Consider the following 25,630-nt stretch of genomic DNA (forward strand, 5'->3'; position numbering starts at 1 on the left):
ATGTGCAAATGGACGCCACCCGCCATCGGTCTCCATCCCAACCCTGCCGCTGCTGGCACGAGCGCTGCCGTGCCACCCGTCCTGCCCAGGGCCGCCTCCTTCCGCCTGGCCTGCATCGCCCTGCTCCTGGCAGCTGTAAGCGCGCTTGGGGGGTGCCCGCAGGGTGACCCGGGGGATGCTGGGCACAAGCAGCTGCAGGGGCTGGTGGAGGCGGCAAACTGCTCCTGGACGCTCGAGCGACACGCCCGCAGCTATAACCACCTGGAGGGAGATGTGCGTCTGCGGCACCTCTACTCGGCCAACAAGTTTTTCCTGTGCATCGACAAGAGCGGCAAGGTGGACGGAACCCGGCGGAAGAACTATGCTGACAGTGAGTAGCCGACGTTGCCGTCGTGTGCTTTTGGAGGAAGCGGGAAGCTCCAAATGTCCTTTTTCCCAGGCGCGCTCTTAATCCGTGTCTCTGTCTAAGCCTCGCGCTTTCACCGCAATCAGATGTTTTTCTTTCTGCTCTTCCTCTGCGTCAATCTCCCGCGCATGCCGGTGTTGTGTTTCAAGAGGGGAGGCGTCGCTAGGAAAGCCGCGGAGCTCCCGAAGCGTGCTCGGGCACCCCATGGGAAAAAAGGTAGCCCTGTTTACGAGAAGCGCAGCCGAGGACGGACGACGTGCGTCGGCTGGGGCTTTAAACCGGCGAGGGAGAGAAGCTACGGTTTCACAGTGCATTAACTTGTCAAAACCGAATAGAACGTCACCCAGGTGTAAGAAGGGGACAGCTGGTAGGGTAGCAGTTAGAGCTACCGCCTTTGGACCCAAGGGTTGCGGGTTTGATCCCCACCTCTGGCTCTCGTATCCTTGAGCGAGGTGCTTATGTTAAATTGTTCCCGTAGAAATTACCCAGCTGCATGAATGGGTAAATAACTGTAAGCTCGTAATTGTACCCTTAACGTTGTAAGTTGCTTTGGAGAAAAGTGTCGGCTAAACGAATAAATGTAACGTTGAGCTTTGAAGCCAGAAGTCCAGACCTGGCCTCAGTATCAGGTGTACTGTGTCTGTCTCTTTCCAGTAAATTATAGTGGGTAGTAAGAAATCTAAGGAGCTTTTCTAATGCCCATACAAAGTTCAGAGCTGGCAAATAAATCACCGGAATGCACTTGTGGGAATACGTCTCCACGCTCCCGTTAAGGTGATGTTCTTACCACCTGCTTTACTTCCCGCAGTGATCTCGACTGTTGTCAATGTTCTGCGGTGAATTCGGTTTGGAGCTGACCAGGTCAGACACGCTGCTGCGGTGACAAACTGCACCGATTACTGCCGTTACTTCTGGAGACTTCCTTCACAGGTAGCATTTCGATGCAAGTCTCCCTATGAGGTATATGACTGGCTGAGCGCACCTGCTTGATGTTACCGCGAGCGTAGATGTCGCTGCTCTCCCCGACGGGTTGGCACACTCCAGCAACAGAGGATCGCTTTTATTAAACTCCAAAACTTTGCTATGGGCGAATTCTTCAAACTCTAACCCATGACTCATGATTTATCATGGCAGTGCTGTCACCGGTATCAGTATTATTATATTTAAATGAAGCGTCATCCATCTGATAGCTGATTTGGAAAATACGAAGACATAAGCGCTGGCACGCAGTGAGTAAAGTTATCACTTGCATTTGATGCAGACGGGAGATTCTCGGAGTAGAGTCAATTAAGGTGATGCTACCATTTAACCATCAGGCATTAAAAAAGAGATACTGTTCAAAAACAGATAAGATTGTTCTACCGAAGCTTTTGGCAACACGAATATATACAACTTGTCATGCAAATAAAACACACTAAACTGAAACTGATACTGTAGTACAAGTTTATGAGAGACCAGAAGAGGAAAGTGGGGCTGAAAGAGATGTGTTTTGAGACCCCTCTTGAAAGCTGAGAGGGACTCAGCAGTTCCGAGTGACCGCGAGGGAGCAGGGACTGAGAGAACCTTTTCATTTCGGATGTCTGATGCGGCCAGAGGTATTTTTACACGCATCCCAAGACGAAACACCACCTTTTAGTTGAACTAGAAACATTTGCCAAAGCAACTTAGCTTTAAATGAGCAGTTCAGCATGAAAAAGAGTTGCCGTACAAGGCAGTCATGCTCACATGTACACATATATCCACAGACACAAACACGTGTTTTGGGCCAGAAGGTTGAGTAGCGTTTATTGTGTTGCCTCCTATTTTGGAGGTTCCCGTGTTCCGGTTCAAGTCCCACTCCTGTTGTCGTGCCCTTGATCGAGGTACCTATCCTGGATATAGTAAAAATACCCTGGTGTACAAACGGGTTAAACATTCTCGTCAGTTCATTGATTGTTAATAATAAGCATTACCTCTGGCTGTGAAGTTTGTCTTTTGGTGGGAAATGTTCTCGCAGGTTTAAGAAAACATTGACACGTTTGCACCTAGACTCTCCGCCTGCTTTCCCTGAGACTTCCTGCAGCGGAAAAAACCGTCACTAAGTTCAGTAAAGGATCAGGCCATTCAGCCATGCCATACCGGTGTCGTGCTTAAGCTCTCACCCTGTCTTGTGTTGTTTTTTTGTAGTAGTTCTGAATTTATAATCTAATTTAACAGTCGTTCCAGTTACACAGCTCCAACGAATGTTCTTCGTGCGTTCTGTGCCCCGCTGATATCGATAGGGGCCCTGCATAATAGATTGGAAAGCAAGGCGAACAAGTGCTGAAATTTTAACGAAGACCTACCGATAGAAGCGCCGCGTAACCTCAGCGCGCAAATCTGAAATGTGACGTGTTGTTAGTCGTCAAATGAAGGAATGTAGTTTTCTTTTCATTCCTTAAGAGCACCTCTGTGTGTGTGTGTGTGTGTGTGTGTGTGTGTGTGTGTGAGAGCGAACCAACTAATTGGAACATTTCCATTTGGCTTAGATGCATCAAATCAAATACCCCAGCATATAATAAAGTAATGAAGAAAGGTAATCAAACTATTTTGCAAGCATCCAGCAAGTCTGCTAATAAAATATTTCTAACGGAGAGAGAAGTCTTTCGTTTATACACTCCAAAACAAATACTGTAACCACACACACACACACACACACAGAGTAGAAGCACACGGACATAAATGCACGCTCAGCCCTTCGAGAGCAGAAACTACACTGTGTATAGATGAACATGCCGGTCCACCGCTTGGGTCAGGACCTCGGTCCATCCATGCCAAAGTGCTGTTCTACCCTGCCCCGGTCCCTCCGCTTGCCCCACCCCAACCCAACCCAACCCAACCCCTGCCCCCATCCCCGCCCCCATCCCTGCCCCAAACCCGCTCAGTTTTTCCAGCCCGCACTCCCAGCCTCTCAGGTGCAAAAACAGTACAAATTAGTCAACGTCTCTCTGCTAATTGACGCTGGAAAATATTGTATCAATCCCAGCAGGCCGATGTCTGGAACATCTAAGGGAAGAGGGAGGGTCCGCGATGCGAGGCGTCGGCCGCGGGGTGGGGTTGAAAGGAAGAGTCGGGTGCGCTCGGACGCGGCGAGCGCGCCCTCGAAGCACCGTGGTGCCTTTTGAATTCCCTGCCCGGCTTTGTAAAGAAACGGCCCCTTGTCGAGCTTCGCAAGCGAAGGGTGTAAAAAGAGGAATGCCGAGTGATGGCAATCGCGTTAAAAACACGGTCCGGTGTGGCTGATTCTTCTGCCACGACACTGCAGCGCCAAGCCGGACCCTCGGGTTTTGTCTTCTTTGCAAAGGTCGTAAAGGCCATCGGGGAAATGGGAAAACGAGTTCTTCGCTTTGGAAGGACGTCAAATGGCGACGCTTCTTAAAAGTAAAGTCGCCTCGCATCCCCCTTCTTTATTTGTATTTGTTTTTTGAAGAGCGAAGAGCGCGAGAGCCTCCGTCGCCGGAGCGGCCGCCTCGTGACGGACCGCGGCCGGCCGCTTCCTCGGCGAGGAAACCGCGACCGGGAGCGGGGGAAGTCGTAAGCCAACTTTACTTTCGGTGCCCCTCGGAGAGCCTCGGCCCGCTTCGAAATCCATTTAGCACGATTACGCTCCGGCAAAGTTGTTTTCTTTTGGCTTTTTCACGTCCAGGGCTGTAGCGAAATATTATTGGCGGGCGGGCCGACGCATGAGCCGCTTTCACGTCTTACTTGAAAAGGACGCACTGTTGAAATTATGGGTGTGTGCGGCTGAGGACATCAAACGATTGACCGGATTCCAGGCGATGACACGGCATTCTACCTACGGAAATAAGGTCATGCAACCGGTATAATCAGAAAAAGTTATTTGCATTAAAATACGACCACTTCGCCGCGAGCCAAGTCCTTTTTTCCCCTTCCTAATTTGTTCAGTATTTTCAGCGGTTGTGTTATGTTTACAGAGGCTCCTTCGCTCTCCTTCTGCGGACGCGTGACTTTTGCACGATGATTTCATGTGCTTATTTAGCTTGGATGAGACCCATGGGAAGAAAACCTTCCACCCCTTCGACGTGTGCAGGAAAATAGTTGCGTATTTATTTATTGAATGGGGGCAACCGTCTCTCTGGAAAAGCAGCGGCGAGAAGCAGAAGCAGAAGCAGAAGCAGAATGAGCTGAGAAGATGGAACAGGTAGATTTACAGGCACGCTTGGGCTTCCTTCGACAGGTGCTCAGCCACGTGACTCTTAAATCCACAGATCTAGCGGTATTTTCTCCGGCCGCAGAAGTCCTCGAAAAGGAGTTCAGCGCAAAGTATTAAGGAAGAATATTTTTTCAAAATTAAACATTTTAATAAGAAAAATTTCACTTTTTTGATTGCAAAAACTTGCGGCAGTATCGTTTTCTTGAATTTCGATTTCCCGCTATTTTTGTATTAGATGAAAGTTCATGTCTGAAAGGACCCAGAGTTGATTGTTGCTGGATGTTCTACTGTAGCCGTTCCACAAAAGAACTGAATCTTACTCACTGGTACCATACACACATACTTTCTGAACTGCCTGTCCCGTATGGGGTCGCGGAGAACCAGAGCCTAACCCGGCAACTCAGGGCGTAAGGCTGGAGAAGGAGGGGACACACCCAGGACAGGACGCCAGTCCATCGCAAGGCACCCCAAGCGGGACTCGAACCCCAGACCCACCGGAGAGCAGGACCAGGTTCAACCCACTGCGCCACTGCGCCACCGCGCCCCCCGCTCACTGGTCCTAGAACCTGACAATTTGTAGGACATAAAGTGCTTTATTCTACTGTATGTGGCGCTCGCCGTACTATCAGTCGTCTTATTTTGTGATTCTCGGCCCAAATGTTTCACGATACAGTTCAATGCACAAATTCTTTTTTTTTTTCCTCGTTACGCCGGTGGATTTACATGCATTACCTGCGGTCGGAGTAAATCCGTCTGAGTCGTTCCAAAGGCCCGACACGTGCGTGTCCTGTAATTACTAATAGGGCCGGAGAAGAAACGGAGGCGCGAAGGCCCGGACGGTCGGATGGCACACCTGGTTAAATGAAAAGCGTTGTGCACTCAATGGGAAATGCCGAACGGACACTAACGACGTGACGCGGCGCTGTGGATGCACAAAAGGTGTGAGAACGGGAGCGCTGGACCGTTTCCCGCCGCTCATTAGAACCGATGCACGGTCCAGTCAGCGACGCCGCCGTCTAAAGGGGAGCCTTCGTCAGGTGACTGGTGCCAGCGGGAGGAGACGATCCCACGAATCCTGCCCTTTCAGTCCCTCCCAGTGAGGAGCGAGGCGCTGGCTTTAATGGGAAGCGATGAAAATTGATCTCTTGCCAGCTGTTCTTGGCACCGAAATGGAAGAAAATAAGTAAAACGCAGATCCGCACACCACCCTGGGAATACTGGTGTTTGGTTTTTCCGCGGGTGGGGGTGTAGCAGCAAGGCTCTAATTAGCCTAACCTCACTGGCCTTTAACACTGCAGTTTGGTATCATGAATGGCAAAAAGTGTAGCAATTAGCGGCTGAGACCCGGAGTGCGGCACCGGCCCTCTCCCCCCCCCACCCCCGCCTCTCGTCTCGCCGGGTTCAGCGTTAGGTTTATTGAGTCTGGCTTTGGCTCCCAGGGCCCGTTCCCATTGCCGCGCTGTGTGTTCCAGCTCCAGGAGGACCGTGTCCAGTGGTTCGCTGCACAATTGGTGTAATGAGCCCTGGTTCAGAAGCTCGGCGAGCGACACCGATACCGCGGACATTTACATTCTGTGTCAAGGAAGCGAATCACGAAGCGGCGACAAAAAAAATCAACGGTTAGATCGGAAACCTGCATGAATGGATGAATAAATAAATGAATCCACATTAAATGTACCGCTTTTTTTTTTCATCTTAGCTGTTCGAAGTGTATGAATGTATTCGTAAGATATGTATTTTTAATGAACTCTTGTTATTGGTTGAACAAAGCGTAAGGAGATTTCGTATTAGGCCCTACGGGAATTTTGCCTCTACAAAGTTTTTAGGGACTACAAAGGAAGGAAAAAATGTAAAAAGCAGAGAAATAAGGAAACATCATGAAAAATAAGGAAAAAAAAGATCGCGAGAGAAAAATTTAATGCGACTAAAAGTTCAAAATTACGTTTGAAACACAGTTCCACAATTTCCAGGCATTTCCCAAGTTTCTTTCGTCTGGTTGAACATTAGACTACTGTAAAGCGCATCACGTAATTCAACTGATATTTCAGAGTCAAAGGGCCCAGGGATGTGAACGTCAGAATCAGGCCCTGGGTAGAACCTGAAAAAATAAATACCAAACTCATAAAATGTTGCAAGATTATTGGTATTCCCCCGCCGATGTGCGTCGGCCACATAATATAACGTTTTAGATGTTTCAGGAGCGCCATAAATGCCTGGCGAAACAAGAAGTTATCAGCGCTGTCATTGCTTTTCTCGTAAAGAGATACGAAAAGTTTATGCAACGCTGAGATCAGCCCGACTTACTCGCGATGATCCCTAAATATATATTGGACCATCTGCCAAAGGAAATACCGCCACCGTGACTTACTGCTCAACAAATCAACCGCCCTTACAGCACAGGACCACATACGCAACTCCCCAGTGACGGAACGGCGTGCTTTTATTTCGGCTGGATGGTTGCTTTTAAATGATTCTGCATTGACTATCCAAATACGACTAAATCGTTTAAGTACAAGTCAGTTATAAATCATTTTATCTCTCCACTTATGTAAGAATATCTTGGGGACACTGGCTATTGGCTGAGAAAGAAGGTGCATAAAACACACCCCGCCGGTGCATCAGCGAATGTTTCTGCAATTTCGCCACCGGAAAGCTCCATTTTCCAGATTTGCACATTATCGTAGGAAGACGAGTTGTTCTTGGCCTAAGGGGTCGGCTGCATTGATTGACTTGTAACGACCTGGCTGTGCCGAGGACGGGATGCCAGCGCCTACCACAGACGTGCACGTGCCCGAAGGCAATCGCACACCTGCCCAATTGTCAGGTACACCTAGAGCTGATCACAAAAGAGGCAATGACTTGTGGGCATGGTGCTCAAAAGCTGACACAAATGAATGTAGAGCTCCTCGCCCCTTCCTGTTGACCTCACTTCCTTGGTTACATGCCAGGGACATAAAGGCCAGGTAACATCTAAAGCTGCTATCTATTCAGCCACTGTCTTGGAAGGGTGAGTCCAGAAAGTTTTTTGTTCAAACTGGGCAGCGAACCACCCGAGTGTACTCGCTATCTTTATTGCAACCGTTTTCTGAACGCGGTGCGCCGAGCAGGACGGCAAAAGCTGCCGGACCAGCAGCGATCAAAGGCGCGCAGGTAAAGAAAGCCCGGAAAGGTTACGGCACAGTCCATTCATGGGACGGATGCACCAGCACCCCTTGGGTAAACACTCCTTGTGCACCGTGAAAAAACTCTGAAATTTCAGAGCACGTGTAACCGGCACGAGTATCGTCAAGCGTACCCGCCAAGTTCACGGGAAGAACGTGGTAAGACTCAGATCTCCCCACTAAAACGTTAAGAATGGCCATTGCTATCATTACAAATTATGCTGCTTGCAAAACTTCTCAAATGGGATAATTGAACTCCCGGGGATCTGGAACACAAGTCCGTGGCAACAGGCCCGGATTGTTTCGGCGCCTCTTGCCTACGCTCGGATCGTGTACGTCTAAGCGATGGGGCGCTGTCGGAGAGATCCTAAACTCCCATTTCAGGCCTGTACCGAAAAGCCTTCCGCGACTTGACCGGACCCTACGAGACACGGACCGCAAGACCGTTCGAGATCTGCCGGACAGGAGGCCGCAAGTCGCAGCTCATTTTAAGCCTGAGCATCACACGTAATCATTTAATAATTAATTCCAGGTGTCCAGTCTCCAAGATCGCACGAAGGTTATTGTCTAGCCGACGCACTCCGCTGAGAGCGTTTTCCACGGTTGTTCCTCCGTGTATCCGGCGAGCTCGATGGCCTCGATTATTGCGAATGTTGCGTTTCGCCGTCGCCGCCTCTCCGCCCGCGTGCGCGTGCCCGTGCCTCCGAGCGCGCATCCGTGCGCGTGCCGGCAGCTGCGCGTGTGCCGGCGTGCGTTGGTGCGCGCCTACGTGTGTGCGTGCGTGCGTGCGTGTGCTGTTTATGCTCGTGGCCCTGTGAAAGGAAGGGCCATGCAGTAAACAGTAAACTGAAAAAGATGTGCATTTCCGTTCCCCGATGTCTAATTAGAAGCAGGCCTCACCTTTTAGCAGATTCAGATGGCGTTTTGCAGGCCACAGCTTTAATTAAGGCGGAACGAATAGTCAAAGATGAAGGGGCCCGAGGCAGGTAGCGGGTGGGTGGGGGAACCGCTCAAGAGCTAACATTGGGCTGCGATAGAAGCCTGATAAATCAGTATACACTGTACTATACATACACGGGGGGGGGGTGCGGTGGTGCAGTGGGTTTGGTCGGGTCCTGCTCTCCGGTAGGTGTGGGGTTCGAGTCCTGCTTGGGGTACTTTGCGATGGACTGGATTCCCGTCCTGGGTGTGTCCCTCCCCCTCCAGCCTTCTGAACTGCTTGTCCCATACGGAGTCGCAGGGAACCGGAGCCTACCCGGCAACAGAGGGCGTAAGGCCAGAGGGGGAGGGGACACGCCCAGGACGGGAATCCAGTCCATCACAAGGCACCCCAAATGGGACTCGAACCCCAGACCCACCGGAGAGCAGGACCCGGTCCAACCCACTGCGCCACCGCGCCCCCCTACGTGTATATACACACTATGGGTAATTTTTCTGGAGCAATTTAAGGTAAGTACCTTATTCAAGGGTACTGCTGCAGCAGCAGGTGGGATTCAACCCTGGCTCCTATGAGTGGAAGGCAGCAACCCTAAACAGGATGCCACCTGCTTTTCAGCCTAACTCATACGCACATTGACATTGACCGTACCTTGAAGGGACCGCCGGAGAAAGGAGTCTGATGCCTCAAAAACATCCTCGCGGTTGCGGGGAGAACATTTACCCTGTTTTGATGCTGGGGATGTAGCGAAGAAGTAAACCCGTTTCTCAGGCGTTGACAGTTTGCGGTTGGGAGCCAGAGGAGCTGGCTGACAAGCGATGCTTCAGGATGACCGTGGGCAGCCGCAGAAGAGGTGCCGGTCAAGTTCGTTTCTCTCCTCCAGTGGCCCCACACCGCAGGGGTTAGCATTTGGGTCGGGGCTTGTGGCCAGCGGACCGAGCGACGGCTCCGACAGCCGCCCGATTTGAATGCCCAGCCACCCGTCACGTCGCCCCGTTCCAATCTCATTTCAATAATGGAAATGGTCGACAAGAGCAGAGCGCCGACACTGCTCCACTTTGCACGGGCGGAGCCAGACTCCCGTCTTTCGCCTGCTTTCCAATCAGCATTTCCATTTTCCATTTCATTTTCATAGGATTTCTTTTGAGGCTCATTAGCTTTGGCCGGAATGGCCACTCATCCCCGTTGCTAAGGACCGATGTGAGGTGGAGCATTAAAAGGCTTGAGGGGAAGCGAGGATTTGCCAGTCGCTCACGCATGAAACGCAGCAGGATGTATTTTGCTTTTTCGGGATAACGCAAGGACGCGCGGAACCTCATTAAGCCGGGGTGCTCGGCCCGGCATCGTCAGGCTGCATTTGCAGTTGCCAGTGTGCCGATTGTTAGCGCAGTTAACACCGCAAGGAGATGAGCGGTAAACAAGTGTCCTCGCTTACTTTTGCCCGACCAGCTTTCCCCCCTTCGCTCTGGATTTGGGGGTCGGTTGTGTACTACCTCCCGGCGTAATCCCCCGTTTCCTGACGCCGGGCAGGAAAGGCCCGGAAGCTGCGGCCTGCCGGTGAGTCGCAAAGCGGCCCCGGCAAGTTCCCTGGCTGTGAGGGCCGGTCGAGCCTTTGACGGCGCACGTTCGCGACGGGTGTGATGGATGACTAGGGCACCTTTGGCTGTCCTCGATTAAAGCGAATACCCCTAAGGCCTGGGGTTCGAGGTCCTTCGTACCAGAGGCGGTTGCTTTAAACCTCTTAATGTAGAAAACCACTCGGAAGAAGTCAAACGACCCAGCAAATTCAGCGTCATCAGGCAACGTGTACCATTTCAGTAATGTGAGAGTTAACGGTTGACTTAAAGTTTAGAAAACGAAAATAATTAATTAAAAAATAAAAAGAAAAATGAAATGAAATAAAAGAAAAATAAAATCGGGGCAGAGCAGTGATTAGAGTTACTGCCTTTAGACCCAAAGGTCGCTGTAGTACCCTTGAGCAAGATATTTACCCGAAAATCGCTACAGTAAATCATCTAGCTGTATAAAGGGACAAATAATTGTAAAATACCTTAACACTGTAAGTCACTTTGGAGAAAGGTGTCAGCTAAATATAATTATATTGTATAATATGTATGTGATGTAATATATATGTGTAATACATAAAATATGTAATATACAGTATATGTAATGTCCACGTAATATATGTTGTGTAAAATGTTATTATATAATATTTGGCTTTGCAAAGCTACGGCCAGCCAGTCTGTACAATGTCCTCAGATAAGGTTTTTCCACATCTGAACTGCACCTCACAGCTCAGACCCCGTGACTCATTGCAAAGACGGCAACAATGGTCAGCCGGGCCAATTTCTCACTCACGAGGATTTTGTAATTGGTGACCCCCGCCGACCCCCCACCGCTCTCCATCCCCGCTGACTGTGGGAACTGTCTCCTTTATCAGCGATCGGTAATTGGTTAATGAAACACTTCCGTAGCGCTCAGCCTCCCTGGAAAGCCGCTCCGGTCTCCGGCAAGAGACCTTGGGGTAGAGCAATGTCCCAGGAAGCAGGACGTGGCGCACAAGGAGCTCCGAGCGCTCGCCGTCGCTCCCCGTGACTGCGGAGGCTGTGCTATCGCCTATATCTGACTGCTAAAGATTCACTTCCGTACTTTGATTCACAATGAATGAAAACCACCGTGGGCCAAATAAAAAAGATGCAATCTGGGAACTTATCGGTGGGTCTTTTGACTTTAAAGGAGCAGCACCCACTCTTTCTATTAAACCATATACACTCGTGTTAATATAGAAAGTGAAACATAAAATTCTTCTCCGCGGTCAATTTTATGTCTTATATATGATCTTCATCAGTTTCGTGTTTCCTAATCTGCCCTTAATCCAAAAGTCTTGTGTCCCGACCTGTTTTATAGAAAAGAGCACAAAACACCTGCATTGCCGCCCTGCAGCGGCAGGAGTACCGCGTTTTACAATAAAGCAGATTGAAAACCTGCAGCCGGCTCTCAAAAAGGCCGTAATTCAGCTGATCAGCAAGCCGTTTGTGGTAACAATACTTATCTTGATGAGCAATAAAAAAATATCATGTTGAGTTGAAAAAGTGCGCATGTTGAGAACAGCCACACCCCAAGATGCCCCCCCACCCCCACCCGCTTTTCGTTAGGTCCAGCGTGTTTCGCCACCGATTTTCACAAGACCTTTCACTCGCTCTGTGAGAACAACCCGGAATACTTTAGTCTCTCTAATAATGCGTCTCAGTCGTTCTTATTATTATTCTTCATTCACGTGAGCGCTTTGCCATGGCCGTCAGAAACGCGTGGTCTCGTCGGCTAATTCGTGATTAAAGCGAAGGAACGCGAATCCCGAAAGGCAGCGTGAACCCCGACCCCTCAGATCCAAAGTCTCCAGCACATTTGGGCGTAAACGCCGTTTTGCAGGCTGCGCCATGGTAAATTTCGTAGCATGGTTTCTTGCCGAAGCTTTTCTCTGCTCCGGGTGAAAGAAATATTGCGCAATTCCAATAGTAAAAACAAGCCTATATGTACATATATATATTCACACCGATCAGCCACAACGCAAAAAATATTTTTTTTTATTTATTTTTTTTTTTTCAATGAACGGCAAATTATATTCTTTACGACTCTTTGCAATTCGTCTGCAGGCCTCTTCACAGACTGGTACAGTAACGTTAGGGCACCACAAAGGGCCGGCTGTACAGGCCCCCCTCCGTGTCCCTAGCTGACCCCTGCTCTCGAACTTGCCCCCTGCCATTCCGCACCCAACCCTGTGACACCGCAGAGGTAACTGGATACCTGTAATTTGCCCTAATAGCCTGGGATGAGCGGGCTCACCCACCGAGTCTGCTTTCAGCCGAGCACAAAGGGAGGACAGCGGAGAGCGGGCCGTGAAACCGCACGAGCTCGGGTTCAAGAGAATGTCACCTGGACGGGTCGGCCGGGCGCACGACAAAGGCGGTCCGTCCCGGCGGCGTAGCACTCGTATGCTTAGGCAGGCCGTCGCTGCCCGCGCGCCGTGCTGAGTTAGGCTTGATAAGTGAGCTGGAAAATGGGAAACGGTAATAAAGTACGGGCAAATGCGGTGGGCCGGTATTCACCGAGCCGGAGCTTGCGGTGCGTTTCCCTATATTTGTATAATTTAGCCAGTGAGAATTGTGCCATATATTTCAGCGTTCTGCTGAATGCATGCGACACGAATGCACGATTTAGGTAGGAAGCCGCGTATTAAATTCTTCTCTCAATGAACGAGTGTGAAATGAAAGGGGCAAAGGGTAAAAAAAAAATATATATACCGTGTGCACAAATATATAAAAAATGAGGCCGATAATGCACGGTATATTCTAGAGCATAATTTATGAGGGTTTCAAGGAGCGCATTCAGACCGTTAAAATTTATTGACTGTGACACCGTTGAAAAGGTGTCACTTTAAAAGACGACGTTGAAGTTGCTGCGAGCATATGCGCTCTATAAAATGCTCTATAAACCGAGGTCGGTCGCTGCGCCAAGTCGAGCACGAACAGGGTGGCCGTTGTTTCCTGGGGAGGCGAAGCAGCCGTTTGAAATGTGATTCCGCTTCCATGTTCTGCTCATTTTTTTACACCATTCGTTTTGCTTACAGAAGCCGAAAGGTCGTCCGAAAACTGCGATGCTTCCGAAATTCTTGGCTTATACGAAATAGACCCGCTCTTCACACTGCATACGTTTGCGTAGCGATAATAACTGGCAGGTTGCTGCCAATAAATTAATAACCGCAAATAAATAAACAATTTACGAATAACAAGAACGAACACGGGAAACGACAATAGTGAATGATTAATTATTTATTTTTCTTTCTCGACGATTTGCGAACGCTGCTTTGCCGTGTGTGATTTGAGGCGCGGTTTAGAGCGCTGTACACGAATTGATTTACCGTTCGCTCGTTTTTGTCATCAAGGACCGCCTGAAAGTTATCGACAAGTGTTACACGGTGTAAGATCTATAGGCTAATTTCGTTTTAACGGTTTGAAATTAATTTTACACCTTTGTTTTGCTGGGGGGTGCGGTGGCGCAGTGGGTTGGCCCACAATCCTGCTCTCCCGTGGGTCTGGGGTTCGAGTCCCGCTTGGGGTGCCTTGTGATGGACTGGCGTCCTGTCCTGGGTGTGTCCCTTACGCCCTGTGTTACCGGGTAGGCTCCGTGACCCTGTATGGGACAAGCGGTTCTGAAAGTGACACCTTTGTTTTGCCAATAAGTTATAAGAGAAGTTGGGAACGCGGTGCCCCACGGCTCCGGAGCGGCGGGTTTGAATTCGGCTCAGCCTGCGTGGCGTTTCCATGTTCTCCCCGTAGTACAAGTACAAAGACTTGTGTTTCAGGTGAACCGGCGGTGACGCCAAAGGCGTGAGTGTGTCTGATTGCCTTGTGAGGGCTGGAGGGCCCATCCAGGGTGTACCCTTCGTAACGCCCTATGCTTCCGGCATAGGTTCTGGACCACTGCGACCCTGAGCTGGACCAGAGGTTACTGCTATCGATATTGATGGCACGATGGATCACATTAAATTCCAATTCAATGGAAGTTGTAACAATCGCTGTTCTCATGACCTTGTGCCCTCGCTGTTCTTGCTGTACGAATCCGAAACACACGCGGAAGCCAACGAAGGTTTTAGGGCTCCGAAAGAGTAGTGAACTTCATAGAACGGGTGCACCACCCGGCCTGCGGCTGTACCGCGGTGCAAGAAACGTGACGGGTTAGAAGGCGGTGACGCCGAGCTCCGAGGAGACTGACTTCCCCAGAAAGCGGAGGGTTTGGGACATGGCGAACACGGACGGACAGACCGTGAAGTTGTGCAGATAATGTTATCGGCGACATCTGCGCTCTCGTCCCCCTGGAGGGACAGAGGAATGTGGGGAAAGCAAGAGGAATCTGGGCAAGGAAGGAGCTTCTACAGTAGGATCTTGCTTCCTTCTTCCTTTCTTCTTTTTTTCTTCCCTCTGTCCATCAGCCTCCTCCCTCCAAGCGGAGGCCACTCCGCAGGCAAGAATGCCGCCAGACACCCCCAGAAGGACCTCCCCACCTGTTCCCACTTTTTCACCGTAGGAAACCTACCGCGTGTCCTTCCTGCCTGTGAACGCTGCTGTCGGCGGAGACGTCTGGGGACACGCCTACTGATCGGGCTTCGCGTTTCTTTCTCGGCGCACAGCTGGGTCGCCTCTGCTCGGGAGGCCGGGCTGCTCGGAATTAATAGCGTTAATTAGAATGAAGAATGATTATTTTTGTTTGGAGATGACAGCAGCTAATTAGGCAGGAGTACCTTTATTCCTGGTGCCCGACCGTTTAAGCCAAAATGGCCAGCGAGAGCAGTGTGACATCACTGCAGGAAAAGCACATTAGACCGATGACCGAATGGGGCCGTTCCTCCGGCAGCCGGCAGCAGGAGAGGCTCCGCCGAGGGCAGCCGAGCGTGAAAAAAATGGCACGGGCTGGAAATAATGGCGCTATCGCCTAGACACGGTATTCGTTTTTTAATTGTGCCTCTGCAAAAATCACAAAGCTTTGCCCAGGTCGGGTTCCACGCTCTTTTCCAGTCTGTCAAATTCTGGCATCTCTCACACGCAGCTGGAACGTCGGGGTTCTTTACGGGAACCGACACGGACACGGTCCGCCGGAGCCCACCGACCGCTTTTTTCCCCAGAGCGAGATCGGCGTGGCAGAGACGTGTCTCACGGCTCTTTGGGTGGGATGCATAAATCATCCGCGTCCCTTGAGACACGCAGCCTTGGTGAGCGTCCAAAGGTTTAGGTTACGCCTGAGCGCTGCGCCGCACGGCCGGCCTCGTGCGGCGGTTCGGCGGGACGCTCAGAGCGCCGCCGCTCTCCGGGCTGCTGAAAAAACTGTGAAATTTCCATAAAACCGACACGTATCGGGACGGTCGGCAGACGTGAGGGGCGCTTACTTGTCAGATCCGTTTCTCGCGTAATCGTTCATTTTAACGTGACCTCCGTTCTCCGTAAAATCTCATTTTTACCTTTTTTTTAAAGGAAACTTTTCTTCGGAATTTTATTTTTTACTGTATTCACTTCTCAGTTTTTTTTTTTAACAGAGCAAAGCAATTTTACTGTCAGCCTGCGTTGCCTATTAAAATGTTTATGTATATTTGTAACTATAACGTCACCTGTAATTTCACGCATTTCCGATGTACGTTCTCTTTTACTTTTATATCCGCCAGAGACAAAACATCTTCTAGGCCTGCAGAATTCATTATCCTCCTTTTTTTTTGCCTATCCAACTTATCAGGGGCATATTCTTGGTATGGAAGCTTTCCAAAAGAAACATTTCTCACCCTTCGGGTGGCACGGCAAAGATAGTCCTCAAACCCTCTCCCGGATCTCTCGGCTGCCGTTCCTGGCATGCCTTTCATGTGATTGCCAAACCTGCCATATCCCACTGATCGAATACCTATATTTCCGTATTTAACCCAGTGCGGCACAATTCCAGTGACGTCACATTCAATTTACACCTTGATGTGGATCAAGGTATTGTTACGTGGACATCTAAGAGCAATCAAAGTCCTTCCGATGAAAGGGTAGTAAAAATTATTTACGGTACGGTACATACACAATGAAACGGGGGGTGTGGTGGCACAGTGGGTTGGACTGAGTCCTGCTCTCCGGTGGGTCTGAGGTTCGAGTCTCGCTTGGGGTGCCTTGCGATGGACTGGCGTCCCGTCCTGGGTGTGTCCCCTCCCCCCACCCCGTATGGGACAAGTGGTTCAGACAATGCGTGTGCGTATATGGAATGAAATGTCATAATCGATGACCTGCTCTGCTCTGAAGACAATGTCCACTGCACCGAAACAGGATACAGAATTGTCATCTAGCATGGTCTTTCAACCCACCTTCACGTCATTGTCGGCAAGCTGATTTATACTCTACGGCGCTCTTCTTGGAAAAGGCATTAGCACATGACAATAGTCCTTAACAATGTCACAACTATCAACTGTTCGTGACCCAGAGTCCTTGGCGTCATGGCAATTTTCAATTTCTTTTCTACACACGTACACGGACATACCGTACGCCCGATGGTCCACCTGCCTGCTTTTTGCAAGTCGCTTGTAATTTTGTTGTTGTGATTTTTTGAATTCATTGAATTAGCGAAGGAGCAGGGTGATTGTTCAAAGCTGGAACGGTTTTTCTTCAAGCGTCCTCATGGAATAAAAAGTCCTTTGACTTTATTCGCTGTAGCAATTTGAGATGTGCAAAATATTCCTATTAAATATAGTCAATTTATAACTCTTCAAACTGAATTAACATCCAGAGGAATATAAATCATATGTTGGTTTCTTAATAATGCCTGTGCTTTGTTTCTGAAATGCGTTAAGACCGAGGTAAAAGGAAATACAGGCACCCCTCTACTTACGTTAATTCGACTCGCGTAAATCTGGATTTACGGAAAAAATTCCCGGCATACGCGTTATTTACTGTAATGTAACATAAATGTTTAAATATATTTTAAAAAAAGAAAGACTAGGAAAGTGATTTGGGATTGTCGATATTCGGATAAAGTTTTGTGCCGCTACTCGTGTGATGAACACTGGTTCACATGGTGGAAAGAAACTAACTGCACTTAAGAATCACGTTTATTAAGAGTTGCATTCTGCTAATGTAATGAATACATTGTATTTTCTATGAGATGTAGATCGCTTTGGAGAAAGGTGTCTGCTAAATGAATACATGTAAGAAAAAGGAGAACCGTCTCGCAAGCATAGAGCAATCGATTTGGAGATAAAATTGGAGATAATACGGGAGTATGAAGGTGGACAAAGATTATGGTCCATAACGCGGGAACCAGGTTTAGCCGTATCGACCATAAATACGACAGCGAAGGATGCTGAACGTATAAAGGAGCAGTGAAAGGAACAGCTGGCATGAAAACAACAAGAATGACGAAGGAAGGTCAAGGTGCAATAATTGAGATGGAAAAATTATTAATGTTGTTATGTTCAATGGTGGGGAGGAAGGGGAATCCGACATACGTCAATTTCGACTTACGTAAGGGGTTGAAAAACAGTCTATTTGCGAAAGTCGATGGTTGTCTGTAGTTTATACATTTACAAAAGCAAGGAAGGTGTCAAAATGAAGTGCGTTAACAGGAAATGATAAGGCAGGCACGATTAACTGCTCTTCCCATTTATGTTGCCCATCTACTTTCTCTATCCCTGTTTGCCCTCCGCACTTTCCCTCCCCAGATCTAGACAAAGGGAGGGGGCCCTAAAGGGCTCTGAGAAGCACTAGACACTTATTAAAAGAGACTAGGAAAAGGCCAAGTGGGATCTGTCATCCTTCTTCTGTCCGGCTGAGCGTGTACTTGATCAGGGATGCAGCTCACACGAGTGTGTCCAGTCGCAATGAAATATCCCTGAAATGTTTCCAATTACATGGAGCATCACTATTATTTGTATTTACATTTATTGGACACTTTTCTCGAAAGTAACTTATAATGTTGAGGTTACATTTATTTACCTGTTTATACAGTTGGATAATTTTTTTTTAAAAAGAGCAATTCAGGGTAAGTACCTTGCTCAAGGGCACTATAAGCAGAGGCGGGTCTTAAACCTGCAACCTTCCGAAGCATAGGTAATAGCACTAACCACTACGCCATCAGCTGTGTGTCTAGGAAATCCTGGAGATTATTACAAAGCAGATTTATCATTGAGCTTCAAGTCTGCACTTTCACATATTAATTTATAAACACGTTAATCATTCTGTGAATATTAATACTAAATGCATAATTGTTTCATAAAGGTGCTGACATTGCATCATGGCTCAAAGGAAGGACTGTGATTGCGGAAGGGAGGATTTCTTACGCATTCATATTTATCACCATTTCAAATGACTCCAATCCGACATCCGTTTAAGTGTAAACACTTGTTCCGGTGGCGGTGGGGATCGTCCAAGGTGTTTGAAGCGCTGGTGACTGATGCGCATTGTGCCTTCCGCTTTGACACCCTGACCCCTGCGCCTATGTGAGCGTTCCGATGGGGGGCAGATCAGATCGGATGTCGCTGTCTCGGCGATCAGCTCCGGCAGAAGAGGGCCTCTCTTCATTTAAAAGGCAACCAAATTGTGAAATAATAAAAAGGTTTGTCGGTCAGGAGCGGCTTCCCAGCAAAAAGGCAGAGATTCTCAGGCTTTCTTCCGCCGGGGTACCAGGCCGGGGTGGGCGAATCGAGGGGCACCCGAGAAATTAAAGAGCAGAAAGAAAGAGAAAGGGAAGGAGGAGGGGAGAGGCCTAAATGGACAGAATGTCTTTGCTTAGTCTCTCCCATTTTTTTCCTTCTCCTTTTAATTGTGATGGGAGGGAACCTTTTTTCCACAAGAACGCTCAGTCATTAATAAGATCTTGTCTCCTTCTGTTCAACAATTGTACAGCGACCTTTCAGGTACATCACAAAGACCTATTGGGGACAGGAGAGCCGTTGGAGGCAACCCTAGTCCGACACCCCCAACCCCCCTCCCCCAACTCCACTGTTCTTAGCCCAGCCACCTACACTACACCCCACCCCACCCCACCCCACCTCCCAGTACCAGGAGCATCACAAAAGAACCCCGGCGAGGGTCCCCTTTCTCTCTCTTCTTCCTTTTCCCTTTCTTCAAGGTCAGGAAGGCTGAATGATCTGACGATGGGCTCACTTCCAAAAAAAGGAGGAAGAAAGAAAAGAGAAAGAGTAAAAAAAGAGACCGGGCAAAGGGCTTGCTTTCTTAAACCCCATAGAAAAGGGGAAAATGGTTAGTCCACACTTGACTGAACATGTATGGGAAGGGATTTGCTTGTAATAGCTGCCCCAGCTTAGGAACAGCTTAGGCCAAAACAAGGTTAAAGGTGAACGCATGTGGCCAAGGACAAGGAGAGCGGCATTTACTTTCATGATAAAATATACATACATACAGACAGGCAGACAGAGAGAAATTCATACTGGATATATGCGGGAGAAAAATCGAAAATTCGAAAACAAACCAATTAAATCTGTTCAATCCATTTTAATTCACTTAAATAGCTGTTTCCAATTTGCGTTGCTCTTTGGCTGCTTTTTAATCCGCTTGCTCCAAGTAATACATTTTTCGCAGCTGCGAACGCGGAAATATTTGCTGCTGATTAAAAGAGATAGATTTATCGATTTTTCCTCGAATCGGTCAGAGCAGAAATGTGACATTTTAATTAGCGTTTGTCAATTAAAGTGTCAAATCGTCTTTCGGCAAAACTCTTAAACACGTGTAAACGGATGCATTTTATGAATTATGCCGGTTATTACGGCTGAAACGAAGACGCATCGTCTTTCTAAATTTCCGACGGTGAACACAGATGCAAAATGAATGTGAAATGACTGTTTTTGAGCATTAGTCGGTGATTTTTCCTTTGACGTTTTAGCCGTCGCACCCCTAGCATTGAAGCTGTCCCCACCTCACTCCCCCAGACTTTAATCTGCCAAATCTGGAACCATCACTGTGTTCGAACATCAAGAGACATGGACGCGTTGCTGAGAGACAGAGGGACAGAGAGAGGCCAGACAGAGTACCGTGTTTACCGTACACACCTTTGGTCCTCTCCAAATGCACTTGTGCTGTTGTTTCACCGTCTGAACCCCAAAAAAGAAAAACATCTCCAGCTCTTCATCCGTCACCATTAAAGGCCGGATGAGACGATGTGTCCAGCTGAGCACAGCTGCACATACTGTAGGTGAACTTCAAAGCTTTGTCCCATCACAATTATGGAGCTCACAACACTTTCGGGCGCCAGCAGGTTTCGTTCAACTTGACAGGGCACCTATAAAACCATTACGATCTCCTGCGTTGCGTAAGGCGGCCTTAATTGCTTACGAGCCGCTTGCACGCTCGTGGCGCTAACTCCCAGCGTCCGTAAACACCGCTCGTGTTTGGTGGCGTTGTCCGGGGATGAGCCGAAGGCACGAGACGCCTTCCCGCACGGCCTGCACGGGCAGCCTCTCTTGGGGAAAGGGCCTTCCCTACTCGTGCGTGTCCCGGTGTTTATCTTCCATCTACTTTCCATTGAAGAAGATGATCTCAGCGGAAGAGCGTGACCGGAGCACCTGGCCGGCCGAGTTCTCCTCAGACTCCACCATCTTCTCTGGCAAGATGCGGCGAAGGCTATCTTACCCCAGCTAATGGGGGCGGTGAATGGAGCTGTCAGTAACTTAAGTGGACATGGGGAATTATTTACATAGATTTTCAAAGCGATATAACAGGTTTTTCAACCGTCCGCCTAGACGTATCGTTTTGGCGGAGGACTTTCAAAGCGATGTCCTCAACAACACAGCAGTCTACCGTGAGGGCTTTGACAATCGCCCTTATCTTCTACCACGCTCCACAGGTTGAATCAGATATCCATTGTAGCTCTTTAATGGGCGCTAATTTCATTCTGCTCGTTGGTTTTCCAAAGAGAGCGAGATGGCTGATACGTAACTCATACCACTTGAAATTGCAGCGCTCTTCAAAGTCAGATCCTGTGCCAGATTGTGCCCGTTTTCAATTTCTTCTATTAAAAATGAAGTCTCAGTGTTACAAAGTGGTTAAGGACTGGGATCTGTAACATGTCAACGGAATTGTTTTTTGGAAAAGGTGGGTGAAAGCGGAAGGGATAAAATGGGCGCTTGCAAATCGAACCGTTCCTTCTACTCATCCTTTCAAGCATCCTTTCTAAGCAGATACAATGAACTGCGAAAAAAAAAAAAACATCTAGAATCAAGCAAATAAACAAGATAAGGTAGGATGCATGAAGAACCGTGAGTTGTGGCCACATTTGTTTCACACCGCTCAGCCGATCTCATCCGCCCTCGACGCTGCATACGCCTGGGCTCTGCTGTGGGTCCCGCAGCCATGGGCGATGCCTCCGCTTTCGACTCCCTCCTCTCCTCCGATTTCCTAGAGGCGCCGCGTCCGTATCGCACTCGGCACCTCGTAGCGTGCTTGCGGTCTGCGTCGAAGGACGACGTTCTCCTTTTTTTTTCGAAGTAAAAAAAGGAAACATGTTTTTCAGGTTTTTTTTTTCTTTTCCGTATCTGTTTTGGTTGCTTTTTAAAAGGACAAATGTGGGCACTGATGAGACAGATCCACACACACACACCAGGGTCTCTTTGAAGGCGCAACTCCACGGGAAAAATTAGGAGGGATGATTTGTGGGAGCCGACTACGTTGTAATTGCAATCTATTCAAGCCCCCGTATTTTGGAAAAGAGAAAGAAAAGACCCTCAGCTCATCTCAAAACATTTCTTGCTTTTTTGTCGTGGCGATGAGGCTGAACTTCTCATGGACTGAAACCAGATCAGGGTCCCACCACATGGGACCTGTTTGCAATCAGTACCTAAGGGAAACAATCAGACTTCGGCTTTACCGCTGTGCCGTGGGCCAAGTGAGCGAGAGCGGCCTCTGGCTCTGCCTCGTGTCCCGCGGTAAACAAGCCTCAGCATCCTCGAGCTGGACTGTCCCTGCTGAAAGCACTTAGAGGTGCCTCGTGCAGGCTGGCATATGGCGAAGTCCACTGCTCAGTGTAATGATCCCCGCTTCGGCACCGAGGTATGCGCAGCTACACTTCAGGAGACTTAAAAAAAATCCTCCTTGTCGTCGAAAATAACTGAAAAACCTCAAAATCTGAGCGTTTTAAGAGGCAGTAAAATGAATCTGACAGGTCTGGATATTATAGGCACGATAGTAATGGCCAACATATTACAAGGAAATTATTTTCCTTCTTATGAAAAATATTTAGAGGAAAAAAAAAACACTGTTTTCCTTCCTGATTGCCAGGTATGGAGGTTTTCGCTGTTCTTTTACGCCTTTTCTGAAATAAGTGAGTCGTTTTTTGAACTCTGACCCCTGTATTGTTATTTCCGCAGTCCACGGAGAAGGTCTAACAAAGTGGAATAAGTGATTTCTGAAAGGAAATAACCTTAAAGGGCTGCCGTCCATATCCTGGTTTTTGCTTTTGTCTCGCGGAGACAAAGAGGTCCTCTGGAGCATATGGATGCCCCAGCACCTTTTGATCAGGGAGCACCCCCTTCTCAACGTGTCTCCCGTTACGTCTGTTTCAGGCCTTATGGAAATCCGATCCGTCAGCGTGGGAGTCGTCGCCATCAAATCCGTCAGCACTGGGCTCTACTTGGCCATGTCCAAAAAAGGCACGCTCTTTGGTTCGGTAGGTGCCCCTCGCCTCTTTCTTCTGAAGAGAAAAGCAGGGAGGTCTGGCTCATTCTTTCCAGGCAGACATTTCCTTTTACGAAGCTATATTCTCCACTCTCTTTAGATGTTAATGAGCCTGGCATCTCGTGTCATGTAAGCCGAAGAGCACATTGACTGACTAACAGCAGTTGACTGTGACTAGACTCTGCGACTAGAGTTGCACGTTCAAAATCCGGAAGGTGCTCTGCGATTGCGACCAGAACTGCCGTCTTAAACATTGCTTTGTATAAATGGGACGAGTGGAAGAAATCATGAAAACGCTCAACCACGCTCAACGAATGAGTCTTTCAATTTAAAAATGAAATGCCGCTGCATTTCCGGGATTTTTTAAATTGAACTCGAGTTTAGTTAAAAGCTCATTTCCAGAGCGAGTTCTGTGGCTCTTATGTAAACCTGGAATTGTTGCAAGTTAGATGAAAAGAGCGCTACAGAGCCGGTGATGTCTTGATGTGAACCCAACCCTGAACGCATGTACGATGCCGTAAATCTGCAAACCGTATCATGCCAGTTGATGTAAAGTTCACTCGTACCAGTTGTGCTCCACACTTTATTCCTCGTTCACCGAACTCAGTCCCACAAAATGGCAAAAGTTAAATTGAGGGGACTCCTTTCCCTGGAGTAAAGCGCGAAGAGCGGAAGACCGATCCGATGCGGGCGAAAAAAGTCCCGATGACCGTTAGAAGAAGACGTCGCGTGCATTCTGGCGGTTGCGCACACCGTTCCTGCTGTATAGCAAACTTGCCCCTGGCCAGGTGTCTGGATGTTTTACAACTCTGAGAGCAATCTCTTCCTGGCAATCGGTCCGCAAGCCACGATAAGACCGGTTACAGGCAGTTATTTTTACATTCTGTAGGGAAAACAGGACTTTTTGCTATGAGTCAGGTCTCAGAAAATGACTCGTCGCGTTTTCCTCCGAATGACAATTAATCTGGGTGGCCACGCTGAGCCGATCCCGCCTGAACGAGGTTTCTGTTGTTCTGATCATCCCACGATAGTCGTCATCAGCGCGATCAGTGGAAGGAGCTGAGATTATGAAAATTATCCTAGTCACTTTGCCATCTCCCCCCCCTTCACTCCTCAGGTCCTGATAAAGAGCAGCAAAATTTGTGGCAGACTAAGTAAAACTTGGCTTTGCTGCTGAACTAAGTCTAAGGACATTTCACTACAGTGAATCAGTTCCGTTCCTTTGCAGCAGAGGAAGCAGCTGTTTACTGTCTGGTGCTGCAGTCCCGCATACACCTTTCAGTTTTTTTTTTCCATTTATGAATATTTATTTAGCAGACGCTTTTGTCCAAAGCAACTTTCAGTGAACTCTATGCAGTGTTATGAGCTCACACACCTTTTTCCTACTTACATTGGGTCCTCATCCATACATCAGAGGAACACACTCTCGCTGTCACTCACACACTTTGGGTGAAGAGCATATCTTTGGAGTGTGGGAGGAAACCAGAGCACCCGGAGGAAACATGCAAACTCCACACAGACTTAGCAGGGATCGAACCCAAATCCACAGCAGAACTACTCGCTATGCCGCCCCTTCTAAACAGCTGCAGAAGTTCAATCCCTTTCCAATGGAAACTCATGCAGCTGATTTACAGAATGCCCCGTACATGTTTTCCCATGTTTGATACTGTGGTTTCCTCCTACTTTCTATAGAAAAAGAGTTGAGGCTTACTGGTCACTGAAGACTGACTGAACCTGGGGTTTCGCTGTGTGTGTGAATGTCCCGTGATGGACTGCAATTTATTTTACCGCGTACCCGGCCAGAACCTTAACACCAACCCTAACCCTACCCTACACCCTGCTCTTCCCGGGAAAGGCTCCCAATCACTGTAACCCAGGCTGGAAAAGCAGTCATTGAACAGGTTGATGGATGGTTATTTCCTGTATGAAATCTCGCCTTGCTAACTTTAAGTGCCTCTAGCCTCCGAGGCGGCTCTTCCTTAACTCGTGACACGCGCCCCTTCCGAAGCAGTTTGCTCCGGTCTCCATGAACTGATCCGTTGTCCCGTTCTGCCCCTGCCCCCCCCCCCCCCCCCCCCCCGTTCCCAGGTAAAGTACAGCCCCAGCTGCAAGTTCAAGGAGCGCATCGAGGAGAATGGCTACAACACGTACGCCTCGCTGCGCTGGAAGTACGGCGGCCGCCAGATGTTCGTCTCGCTGAACGGCCGAGGAAAACCACGCAGGGGACACAAGGCCCGGCGGAGGCACCCGTCCACCCATTTTCTGCCTATGCTGCCTTCGTAAATGAACACGGACTCAGCAGAAACTAGCATCCTTCAGTGCGATGATGATGATGATTATTATTATTATTATTATTATTATTATTATTACTATAATAAACTTCACCCGTATATGTACATTTGTAGGGGTTTTACTGAAAATACACAGCTCTGTGGATGTTGGGAGGGCATTATATCATAACTTATTTTCCTCCTCTTTAGCTTAAGTTCCAAAAGAAAAGCTGCTAATACTGTGTAAATACTATGTATCTACTATTGTTATTTGATGGTAAAGCTTAAACTCGGAGGTGAATTTCTCAACTTGTCTAAAATGATGTCGCTTGAGGGAGAGGAAAGGGAGAATTGTACGTCGAGGATTGCGATCTCCTCATTAGGGCATAAAAATAGTGGCTATTAGCGTCTTAATGGTTTTACTCTAGAAGACAAAGCTTTTACTCGGCAGTTTAGCGGATTACCA

The 25,630-nt window shown here is 48.5% G+C and overlaps 1 protein-coding gene across 1 annotated transcript; it reads left to right on the forward strand.

The window, feature by feature from the left end:
* fgf22 (fibroblast growth factor 22) lies at positions 1 to 25,177 on the forward strand. The gene is made up of 3 exons (XM_029255097.1): positions 1 to 370; positions 22,783 to 22,886; positions 24,983 to 25,177. The coding sequence occupies exons 1-3, from the start codon at positions 1 to 3 to the stop codon at positions 25,175 to 25,177; spliced, it is 669 nt and encodes a 222-aa protein (XP_029110930.1).
* Positions 25,178 to 25,630: the final 453 nt, after the last annotated feature.

The sequence above is a fragment of the Scleropages formosus genome, chromosome 9 (assembly GCF_900964775.1).
Source record: "Scleropages formosus chromosome 9, fSclFor1.1, whole genome shotgun sequence".
NCBI classification, from domain to species: domain Eukaryota; kingdom Metazoa; phylum Chordata; class Actinopteri; order Osteoglossiformes; family Osteoglossidae; genus Scleropages; species Scleropages formosus.

Coding starts and splice junctions, on each gene's coding strand:
- fgf22 (XM_029255097.1), top strand. CDS start 1: ATGTGCAAATGGACGCCACCCGCCATCGGTCTCCATCCCAACCCTGCC. Junction 371..22,782: donor GCGGAAGAACTATGCTGACA/GTGAGTAGCCGA, acceptor CGTCTGTTTCAG/GCCTTATGGAAATCCGATCC. Junction 22,887..24,982: donor AAGGCACGCTCTTTGGTTCG/GTAGGTGCCCCT, acceptor CCCCGTTCCCAG/GTAAAGTACAGCCCCAGCTG.